Consider the following 11954-nt stretch of genomic DNA (forward strand, 5'->3'; position numbering starts at 1 on the left):
CCCTGATTTTTCACCCCAAATCTAGGAAAAAACTTGCCGCCATTACACAAGTAGGTGCGGTATGTCCTTCCAACATGGAAACAATGGCAGCTCAAGTGTTCCTGTCGATGTGGCCTGAGTTGGCAAGAACCCTGCACAACATGCTGCCACCACAGTGTTGCAAATAATTGGCAATTACTATGCCGTTATCAGGAGAGCACGATTTGGCTGTGCTTCATTTACACATTGCTGATTGCTGATAATGGTTCGCAGTGACCTTTTACCTTTCGAACATCGCAGTTCCTTCTCCCAAAGCAACAGAGATAGTGTAATTTTGCGGCTCTTGTGTGGCTGATGTGCAGTCGTCGTGCCGAGACCACAATGTCAGAGACGTTTGCAGAACGGCAGCATGCCACAGTAGTTGTGAAAGTTTACGCTTCCGGCCAACTAGAACGCTTTGATGTCTTGTGCAGAATACAGTCATGACCCACTGGTAGCAAAATATATCACAAGCTCTTGAATAAAAAAATATGGCAGCTGCATTTGCAGTTTTGAAATGGCCTAATTGGAACCAAGTGCCGTTTTGAAAGTTGCATACGATGTTGCATTTTGTTCTTTAGATGGACATTCTTGACAGAAGTTCATAGCTCGGTGTGGGAGTACACCGAGAACAGAAAATGACACTGAAAATAGGGTTTTTGCACCAAAGTGCTGCGGCATTGTAAATGCTGACGGCAGCTTCAGTGCACCTAGCTTTTGAGCCTCCTCATGGGCAAGGCCGTATGTAACGAACTGCTGATATAATGACCACTTCTTACAGAACCATCTAGTTCGCATAAATGAGTTCGGCTGTATACAATTGCAGGCAGTGCGAGCGTGCCTACATAGTAGACGTGTGTAAATGAGAGACTTAAACAAAGACATCCAAGATCCAATGTGCACGTATCTGGAGAACCAAATATTGTAGTGTGATGAAGGTTGGAAACAATGGAAGGGGTGATGGAACTGATGCATGGTCAGAGTTGCAAGTATGGGTGTTGGTCAAGTGCATTATGAGGGGATTGCAAGTTGCATTGACTTGGCCCATTTCGCCCCTGCATGCAGTGTGAAAGGAATACTCGATGTGGTGGGTTTCAGCCTTGTACATATAGAGTGATATGCATTACCTTCAAAAATGTGCTAGTGAATTGTAAGCCAACTAAAGGAACCACAAGATAATTTTGAAATTGTAGCAAGTATGGCAGGTTTGTTGTCACATTTGTCTTCACTACCTCAGACAGTCAGTAGGCACTGAAAGTGATGTCCTTGAATATTTTCATTCCAAAATGCTGCTGCAAGTCTTAGTCATATGAAAGCTGCTATAAAAGGCACCGCTACTGCTTTAGTGTGTGGCAGTTCTACCTTGTGTACCTCTTATTTGGGACTGCGGGTGCTTGCGTCTCGGTGCATGTGTAACATTGCTACTGTACTCGCTTGACGAAGACATCTGGTCAAAGATGATAGAGAGGTCTGGTCAACTCTGAACAATAAGGATGATGTGGGCTGTATGCTGTCTGATACCATCTTGTTTCTGCTTTCTCTGCACACTTGCATAAAATTTGTAGATAGCTGCCATAAATACACGTGTTCTTACAGCATTACGAGGAAACAATTACTAAACCAAACTCTGGTAGTTGTCAGTTATGCATGTTTTCAAGATCACAGCCAGCCTCCCCCAATTTCCCTTTATTTGGCTGTTTGGTGCATGGATGCTTTGGAATAAATTTTGTCACCGAAAACATTATTAAATGCATAAAAAGTGGCTGTTTTCTATCTTCATATTTAAAATCCCTTTTAATTTGTTCAACGCAGTAGAACCTCATTTGTACATCTTGGAAAAAAATGCAAGAAAAGAACATACTAACCGGGAAAACATATGATCCAAAGTCACTAAAATATTTGACAGACTTAACTAGAGTTCACATCTACATAATGCGAGACATTACACGAATTGTTGCAGCACATGGCGCCGAGACGCGCCCTTCTGGTGGGACCTGAACAACTCTAGATATATGTTGTTTTTGCAGCTTCAGCAAGCTAACGTTCACGCTCCTTGAATGAATTTGGCCTGGGTCAGCACCTTCTTCGGGTGGAGCATTTTAGCAGGAAGTTTTCATGTGGCCGCTCGGCGAGAATTGTTGTGGCATGAGATGCTGATGCATGTTGAGCTCATGGGCCCTGAGTGACTCAAGACGCATGTTGTCGTTTTAAGGCGGTGATGGGAAACCGAAATGAAATCGAGCTGGTTGGCAATGCCATGATACGATGCCAAGATGCTGCCAGCGCAAAACTTGACATTGATTTTGCAGCACCTGCAGCAGAAGACAGCGGTGTGTTTGCGTTATCGCCTATTGAAAGCATGCAGTATGCTTACAATGACACTATGCCGCATGTGCTATGAAAGAGATAGGCGAAGTTGCATATCGTGATTGGTTGGCAGCGATAGCTGGGAATGGCAGCTTGCGAGGGCTCGTGAGGAAATTGGCTGGTACTAGATTAAACAGCCGAGTGCATGGTAGCATTTTCATGTGACACGGGTAGGCAAGCACTGCAGGGAAGCCAACCCAACAGGGGCCTGCTGATCTTGATTGTACGTGCCTCGCACTTGTTATTGTTTACATGGGATCTAGTGGCCTGAAAGTGTATCATATGATTGCAGTTTGTTGACATACTGAACGTTGGTGCCAAAAGAACATGTTTGTCGGGGGTGTATTAACTGGCAAAGAAGGCATAACTGTATTGGATTATTTGTTGTGTTCTCAGTCGCAAATGTTGTATCAATGAGGTTCTACTGTGCATACATAGTTATTTCTACAGTGTCTTAATGTATTTCAGTAGCTTACTTGTTTCTGAATGTTTGACTGTCCCTGAAGTGCCTTTTTGATACTGAAGTGTTGCTTTATTTTGAGACTTCAGTGATAGCTTCTTCTTGCTCACAGATGGACGACGGCAGTGGCATGAAGAGGGATGCTGGTGTGGACGACCTCATCAAAATCATTGAAGAGCTGAGCCGTATTCATTGAGAGTGCTTGTGTGTGTGTGTGTATGTTGTTTTTCGGGGCTTTCCCACGAACTGCGTCATTTGCCCTCACTAGCTGCCATGGTACTTCTATCATCACTATTCATCATTCTTAAAACACATCTGCGACCATTAGATCACACTTCGGTTTCCTCTCCCTTGATGGCCTAATTTATGCCTTTCTTTTTTTGAAGTCCATCTCCTCCCAAGCAGCTCAGTGCATAAGAGTGCTAGTTTGCTGTAGGAGCATTTTGCGTCCAGTTTGTTCACCTGACGATGCATGTGCTGGACCGCAAATACAGGCTCGTCCACTTTTACAAGGAACGCATTGTTGGTATTCCACTAATAATGATAGCATGTCAGGTATAACAAGAAAGCCACCAGACATCTGTCTGCTGGATTTCTTGTTATATTTTTAATTAATGTAAATTCTTGTTACATATATTTTTATTAATATTCAATTTGTTGTAATTTCTGTTTAGTCTTTCATAAGTCAGTAAAACTTTTAAGCTATATTGGGCTATGTATTGACTAGGTGTTTCCTCTAATAGTGGGCAACTCTGTACTTTGTGGTATGCATCAGCTAGAAAACAGATCACCTGCAATCCCTGCATGGCCCTTTGCGTTGGTCATGTAGCTTGATAGTTTTCAAATGCAGTAAGGAAATCAGTACGGAAAAGTATTTGTGGAAGAAAGGAGCGTGTTGACAGCCATTGCTACATAACTTTGGAGGAAGATGAAGAGCCGATGCCACCAAGCTGACAATTTCTGAAGTATGTGTCAAAGCAGTTACAAAAGGAGTTTTTGAGGAAACTGGCACAGTTTGCCACTCTTTTTAATGGGCATTTGACTGAAGAAGCTGCAGCAGCTGCCAGTTTTGTAGTCCACTGGTATCATGCCAGTTTGCTTAATTCTAAAAGCTTCTGCTCCAAGTATATGTCTGACACAATTTTTGACTTCTGTGTGCACACCTCTCAAGCTTCACTCCACTATGTTATATGTGGCTACTTGTGCATCTCCCCACCTGTTGGGGGTGTCGCAGTGCATAGTGTCCACTTACAGGTGAATCCCGGGGTGATTGGGTTTCGTTGAAGATTGTCGTCTTCTTTTATGAAGTGCTTGGAAGCCATCATGTTGTACTTGTGATTCAGCAGAAGGCAAGTTGTGTGCCTTCTTGTCTTGCAACATGGATGTACAGTGCATGAAGACCTTGCATAGGACACTAGAATAGCAGAGCAGAGCAATCGATATGAAGCAGTGGCTAACTGGCCTTGAAGTACTATTGCCCTTGCGTATACATGGCCTCGTGTGCCACTGCAGCCACACGTGACACGAGCCTTGCTTCTCGAGCCTGGCAGCCATTGTCGGCTATCAAATTTTTTGCTGAAGAGCAATGCGGCACTCGAATGCTCTACACAACACAGTTGGGGCCTGTGCCACTCTATGAAAATTGCTTGCTCCCTGCTTTCTATGTTGTCAACATCATTTCCTCTCTCACCACATGATTAGTGCGAGGATGTGGGGTTATATTTAGGTGCCTATTTTTTAATGAAGCAATACACTGTGCACCCAAGATGTGCAAGATTTTATTTCAAAGCTGTGGCAAGGTGATTAGACTAAATTAACATGTCTTGCCTTGAAACTTGTGTAGGTGAGTTTTGCGAGTTTGTATAGGAAAGATCATACTCCAACTTGGGGTGATGCCAAATTGGAGAAAGATAGCTCACTGCTTGAAAATTAGGCTGTGCTATATTTAAATTCTTGTTGTTATGGTTGCAGCCTGCTTAAATGTTTTGTCATTGTTATTGTATTTCTAAACTTCCTAAAACCAATAACGAAAACCTGCTGAGCTGGGCTGAGCACAAAGAGAAGCTTAGTGGACTTGTGTCAAATTTGCTTCCCTTTGTCAGTGAAAAAGGTTTCCGTTGGCTTCAGTAAACATTATACATGTTTATTTCCCTTACCATTTAGGAAAATTATTTACTTAATAAAAACATTCATGGTAAAAGTTTGCCCCTATTTGCTATACCACTCAGTTTTGACAGCAAATAAAATCTGCAGATGCATCCACCTCAAGTCCAAGACTTCAGTAGCAGCTGCTGAAGTGTCTATTTCATAGGTTAACATAAGGTTAATAGCACAAGAATTGTGCTTGGTTCTTGAACTATCATGCAAGTCGGGCCTTGCAAAGCATTCTGTACCAGTGCTAAGCCTGTTGGCAGTACAAGCACTAAGAGATGCAAATTTTGTGCAACTGGGAATCAGCATGGAGCTCCTGTATTTCGTATAACTATGCTGCAGAAAATTCTTTGTCATTATGCACTGTATCACTGTCATAGTTCAGTTCCATCACTGCCGAAATAATGTATACAAGTTTGATTTTGACATTGAGAACAAATATGAGTAACGAAGGTTAGAGACTTGGACATGCTGGTGGCTCACGTTAAAATAAGAACAGAGCAAGAGACGGACAATCGAAGAAAGACGCATGGGCAGCGCTGTGTCTCTCTTTTCTTGTTTGTCCCTGTCTCTCATGCTGTTATTATTTTAAATGAGTAAACTACATTTCTGTGGCAGCTGGAGCAAGTTACGTTTAACATCAGTTTCTGTTCTTAATGTTGCACTCATTTATTTTTATATTTTGGCATGCACTTCGTTTGTTTCTCTTTAACATCCTATACTCCATCGACCTGCGCTGTGCAGTGTATAATTTATGGCATGTTAGGCTTCACTTTGGCAAATGTATGCACGGTGGTGTTGCATCATTGCTTAAGGTCTTGGCTTTTAATGATGTTTAAGTGAGCCCCACTTACCAGTCAAAGTAATGGCCTATCAAAATAAATTACAAAGCATTTGTTTGGAATGCACACATGCTATTTGTGAAGGTGCAGATTGGCGCAGAGCTGCAATTTTCCCACTTTGTAAACAAGAGCATTTGTACAGATTCGTTTTCCTACTGTGCTTTTTATTCTTTCTGCTTGTGTTGTGTTCTCTTTCAGCTTGCACAGACTTGTGGAGAGTTAAAGAATAAAGGTTTATATGTTGAAATAATTCACATCGGAGTGCTGCCCCATCACCATTGCTTATAACTATGTAGCCTTGCATGTTGCAGCAGGACGGTAGCTTGCAGCTGTCTTGACACATCCTTTTTACTGTGCTGTTAATTCAGTTGGAGGTGCAGCATTAGATGTTCCTCCTTGCATTCTTGTTTTGGCAGCCCTTGAATTTTTGTTTTGGTATGTCAGGGTGACCAAAACTGCCTTCAAAGCAATTGCATTTATGTAGCTGGATGTGGTTGCAGTTTTCATCCATTTATTTTAAAGCAAAACTTCCATTATCGTGATTCGAACGTTGGGCTGCCAGCGCAGCAGCTCAATGTTCTAAACATTAGTCCGCAAACTTTTTCCTTATTTAGGCCACAAATGCACATGTTTCTCTCGTGCCACTGCGAACTAGCTCTTTCAAATGGTCATCACGTGCTGATTATAATGAAGATTTTCACACCATGGGCACATACCAACGACGACGATTAGTGAAGAAGTGGGCAGTACGGATCCTTGCCACCCAATAGCTCTTTGAGATGATCGCTGCTTGTTGATGATTGGGATTTCTTACTAAGGCATGTGGCCACAACGAGGGATCAGTCAAGAAGTGTGAATGGATGTTAATAATAATCGTGATGCTGATTGCCTGACAATAGGGCATATCTAAGTAGCAGGTGGTACAATGGCCCATGCCAAAGAGAGGAAATTGGCCAAGAAGTGGACGGTACATATTGTGACAATGCCAACTATCTTCGAGACAATAGGTGCAAGTTGATGAGTGTGATTTTCGTACTGATAGACAAATAACCACAATGAATGATCAGCCAAGAAACATGTCAGGATGTTGGTTATGATGACGATTTCCATATTATGGCCCATACCCACAACAGGGAAACGGCCAAGAAACGTGTCCAAGTGTTCATTATGGTGATAATTTTTATACTATGCCACATAACCGCAACAAGTGATCAGCCAAGAAGGGGCCAGTATATTTAAAATAAGAAATATGGAAATATAAGCCAATATAAGATTTGTCACATAGAGCAGCGCGGATAAGTGAGGGCATGTGTGCACGTCGGTTTCCTTTCACACCAAAGACGAAGGATCGAAATGGACAAATTTATAGCATTTTATTAACCGCTTCATGAAAGCTTCGCTCCACGTAGATTCCATCCAACTTCTGCGTTGAATCTACACACACACACACACACACATATATATATATATATATATATATATATATATATATATATATATATATATTTGTTTGTTTATTTTACCTTCTTTGCATTCTGCTTTGTTGTCATTTGAGCCTGCCCTATCTTAGGTGAGATATAGTGCCTGAAATTCAAAAGCAGTTCAAAATAATCCGGGTGTGTATCACTCGACCTGGGGAGCAGTAGGATCACTTAGAGTGAAAAGAGCACGTTCGAAGGGCGAGCAAGTGTAAAAATTGTCATTTATTACGAACATGTATACAGTTTTATTATGGCAACTGTTGGTCTGCGCATAAATTCTCATTAGGGGAGTCGAGCTGTATTGCAGTGCAAAGACTATCTTGCAGACAAAGACCCTATAGCAGAGATACACTTAAGCATTTTTTTTAAACATGGAAGACGACCTCAACGAAAATTGTCTATTGTATTTTTCAAGGTGGTAGGCATTAACATCTCGGAATGCTAACAAAGATGGATAATCTGAGTGAAGTTTCTGGCACTTGCACATACTGCCCTCACCTATTTAAAGTACCGCTCACCAGGGTTCGCCATTTTAAACAGACCAGCGCAGCGCATACTTGATGTGCTGACAGTCGTGTCTGCAAAGTATTGCAGCGCTGTGTGCTGCGAAAACAGCTGAAATTTAAAACCAAATGCTGCTCGTACTCCCTCTCAAGGAAGCACCGCTCCCAGCCAGAGTCGAGGTACAGTACACTGTAGTCGAGGTAAGGCGCACAAACACCTGTACCCACCATCAAACAATTTTAATGCTCGAAAGTCGTCAGTTCGAAAAGTCGTGAAACTATTTAAAGTGAGGACGAAGTTTATGCAAGTCCATGTTCTAGCCATAATTCACATTCTGGCTGAACCAAGGAAGGTTGAGAGGATTTTTTTCTTTTTTACTTTGAACCGCTCTGCGTGCATCTCCCCTAGACACTAGCACCACAGTTCCCTTTAGTAATGTTTGTATGAAGCTCTATACCCCAAGCAGGCCAAGGGGGTGAAGCAGCATTCGTAACGGGAAAGTAGCAAGTGCAAACTTTCCAAGGAAAGAGACGCAAGCAAGACTATTATTATGTGGGGACAAAACGCAACCCAACGGGCATAAACTTTTTTTAGACTCCAACAATGGTCCATTTCCAGAAGGTACATACTGCATTCAAGTCGTAATGCCTCAATCAGGTCTAGTTTTGTTTCACGGTCGGCAGCTTGTTTCTTGCACGTGTATTGTGCTGTATAAGCACTTATTGCGCATCACACATACGTATGTGTTTCTGTAAATATCATCACATCCAAATTAACGCATGTTAATAGTTTTCACGTTTGACTGCACTTTGTACACGGTCTCGTGCAACAATTTGCCGTTGTATTACATAAGCTTGACTATAAACGACATGAGTACTACTGAGTAATACTGGTAAGCGCAATTCTAAGAGGGGACATAAGATAGACATGGAAGCACAGGGCAAGCGCTAACATGCAACTAAATTCTGGGTGTCTACCAATCAGGGAAACCGGGAATTCTCGGGGATATGAGTAGTCTGGAAAAACTCGGGGAAGTTGTGCCTCTATCAGGGAAAATTTGCTGTAATTTTATTGAAAGGGTCGAAAGTTGAGGTAATGCTGGCTCGAGTAACAGACAGGAATCGTAATGAGTCGTCTTTGACTCCCTGTCGTCGGCTGGAGTAGTTGCCAGTGTATAGTCAATGACCGACTTTCCGCATGCCCGGTCATTTAGACGGCTTCGCGGCACCACCACGTACACCATAGAGTCAATGTATCAGAAAGTCTGAAATTTCGGACGCAAGAACCCTTCGCCGTCCGATTTTCCGGACCGTTTGCCGTGACCGCAGGTTCGAAACGGCATTAATCAGATCCACCACCGCTGCCGTTTTGGTTACATCGCCGCCTCGAATCGGCGCTCTCGCACGCAGATCCGCTGGCAGCCGTAGCCACCACAGCGGCAACGCTAGACTAAGCTGCTTCGACGTTCTCTATTAAGCTTCTTGCCGTTGGGTGCCGTGTTTTTCATTGAAAGAATTCGCTGCTGTCAGAAATGGCCCCGACTCCGCCTTTGTCGTCCTCGCGATTGGCTTAGATGCTTGGAAACATGCTTGGAAAACACAATGCGTTGCATAGTGCCGGTTCGCGAAAGTCAGCTTCGCCTCTGTACAGATATGTTACTTGGTGAAGCATACGCAAAAGTATTGCAGTGAAGCATGAGCGTGCGAAGGGGCTATTGCCACGGGACACAGTATGTATTCCTTAATTATACAGACACCCGGTATCCGGTATCTCCTGTCACAGTACGAGCACCGATATGCCTAATATGTGTACCGACAGGCCTTCAGAGTGTTTTCGAATGTGCCTGCGGCGGTTTGAGCCCTTGAGGGCAGTAAATGACATGCATTTATTTTTTCCAACTGGCAGATTTTTCGGTCGTTTTCGCGGCCCCTAGGGAGTTCGAAAAATTAGACGTGGACTGTGCAACTGAACAAGAAGATGCTTCAAACGGTCCGTGGGGCAAATGAGTGGCCTCATACCACTAAGCTTGCTACCAGTTGATAAAAATAGCTCATATTCGAAAATATTTGCTTTTGTATGCATCTCCTTTTTATTCGTATTTGAGAATGTCCGACTTAATTTGCAATTTTTTTTCGAAGACATTTTATTCGCCGTTCATTTTTGTTAACCCCACCCTTTTGTTCTCTTTTTGAATTACATAAACACTACTCCTTGGTATTCAGATTGGATTAAGTTGTTTTTCTTTAATTTTTTTTTTCATATGCTTATTAGAGAGTGATAGCATTGGGCGATATGGTTTCAGCCCGTCTTGACATAAAACAGTTCTGCATCACTCGGGGAAACCTGGAAAACTCGGGGAATTCGGAAATGTCAACTTGGTAGACACCCTGTAAATTTTATTCTGAAGACTTCGCCCACTTAAGTACACAGCAGACCAGGATCACTTAAGCGCACTGCCCATCAATCCAACCAATGCATCATATCAAGAAGCGTATAGAATACAGCAGCATTTCTAAAAACTGCTTTTCTTTGCTATTCAAAACAACCGACGTATCGCTAATAGAGGCAGTTTCTTTCTAATATGATATGCCTCTACCATTTCTCTGGCCAAAGCATTGCCACTCCTGCCTAAAATTCGAGTACCGGAAAGAATTGTCTCACAGGGACAGGACTTAAAATGCTTAGGCAAATGAAAAGAAGCTTTGTTAGCTACAGAGCGCACATGTTCCCGTGCCCGATCATTGATGCACCGGCCGGTTTGTGCAATATATACACAACGTACACAACGCCAACGGCGCATGTGACGTAGGGCATGTATGCTCCTTTCCACAGGCAAGTTTCCTGAGGTCCCGAAATGCGCGGGCACTACCCAGCAAGTTTCATGGCGCAGAAAACACAGTAGGCACGTCATACTTTTCTGCCACATTCTTCAGGTTGTGCACAGCCATGTGAACGTAGGGCACCACTTCCAACTTTCTTTGCGACTGGAACCTCAACGAGTCTCGCAGTTCTGGTTTTCTTTTATGCCTCTTTAATTATTGCCTTACCAGAGTGTTGCATCACTCGAACTTCATGTTTTGCTGCAGCGAAACACTGCACACACAAGTTTCCTCTGTCGCGTTCAACTCATAAATGCATCGGCGGTTAGCGCTTAAATGTCTCAAGAGCAGTGGCGTAGCAACAGGGGGGGGCCGGGGGGCCGTGGGCCCCGGGTGAAAGGGGCCAGTGGGGGGGGGGGGGGGGGGGGTCATATACGTCTGAAGACACCCCTCTTTCCGCCGGCTACACCTCGGGGGGGGGGGGGGGGGGTGACAGAAGACCTATGGGCCCCGGGTGCCAGACGACCTAGCTACGCCACTGCTCAAGAGTCCACAGAAACATACATACCAGCATAAAGTTTTGTCGCTGAGCATCCTATAGATAGTGATCTCGGTAACTGACGCTTCGGCCACTGGTTTTTCCTGGCGTACTTTTAACGCGATGGCGTTAAGTGCCCCGCGTCGCAGAAAGTCCGGCGTCGGACGTCGTTTCGCCAAAATTTTCGAACCACCCATGCCTAGGCCCTCCATGTGGCGCAGGGATGTTACTGAACTAATTGAATTTCTCAACCTAAAATACGTAGAAAAATCGTAAAGTACGACTTGCACACAATCTAGACATGGTAGCGTCGGATGGTAATTCGACTATACGAGAAAACATAATGGTGTTGCACGAAAACGCAAAGAAACGGTTTTTCCAGAGTTCATAAACCGATGTACTAGAAATAAAGTTCACGAGGGTTGCAATGTGGGCTTGTTGGTAATGCATCTTCAAGCGCTGTGTGTGTCCCTTTGTGTCTTCTCTTGTCCCGTCTTTGAATCGCGCTACCGTACTCCCCTTGAAGATTCATAAACCAGCCGCGGCGTCCGCCATTTGCACGCGCCGGCGCACAGGTGTCTTGAGGGCCACTAAGCGGCGCGCCCGCTTCCTTGCAACACTTTACTGCATAGCGGCCCACGCAAAAGGCCGCGTTCCTACCATAAAGCCCGCCTTCGTGCATAGCGTTCGCCGCCAGTGTTTCCCAGTAAACATTACGGTAACGTACGCTGCAGTTGCCCGGAAGCGTGAGAAGCTGTAAGGGACATTTGAATG

At 43.8% G+C, this 11954-nt stretch overlaps 1 protein-coding gene across 1 annotated transcript in view; it reads left to right on the plus strand.

Annotated features, from left to right (window-relative positions):
* Positions 1-6092, plus strand: part of LOC139052448 (DNA damage-binding protein 1-like) — a 60911-nt gene extending 54819 nt beyond the window's left edge. Inside the window, exon 22 of the mRNA XM_070529550.1 lies at positions 2958-6092. Within this exon, the coding sequence (XP_070385651.1) occupies positions 2958-3041 (84 nt within the window). The 3' untranslated portion in view covers positions 3042-6092. The remainder of the gene's footprint in view (positions 1-2957) is intronic.
* The last annotated feature ends 5862 nt before the right edge of the window (positions 6093-11954 follow it).

This window comes from Dermacentor albipictus, unplaced genomic scaffold, assembly GCF_038994185.2.
Source record: "Dermacentor albipictus isolate Rhodes 1998 colony unplaced genomic scaffold, USDA_Dalb.pri_finalv2 scaffold_23, whole genome shotgun sequence".
NCBI classification, from domain to species: Eukaryota; Metazoa; Arthropoda; class Arachnida; order Ixodida; family Ixodidae; genus Dermacentor; species Dermacentor albipictus.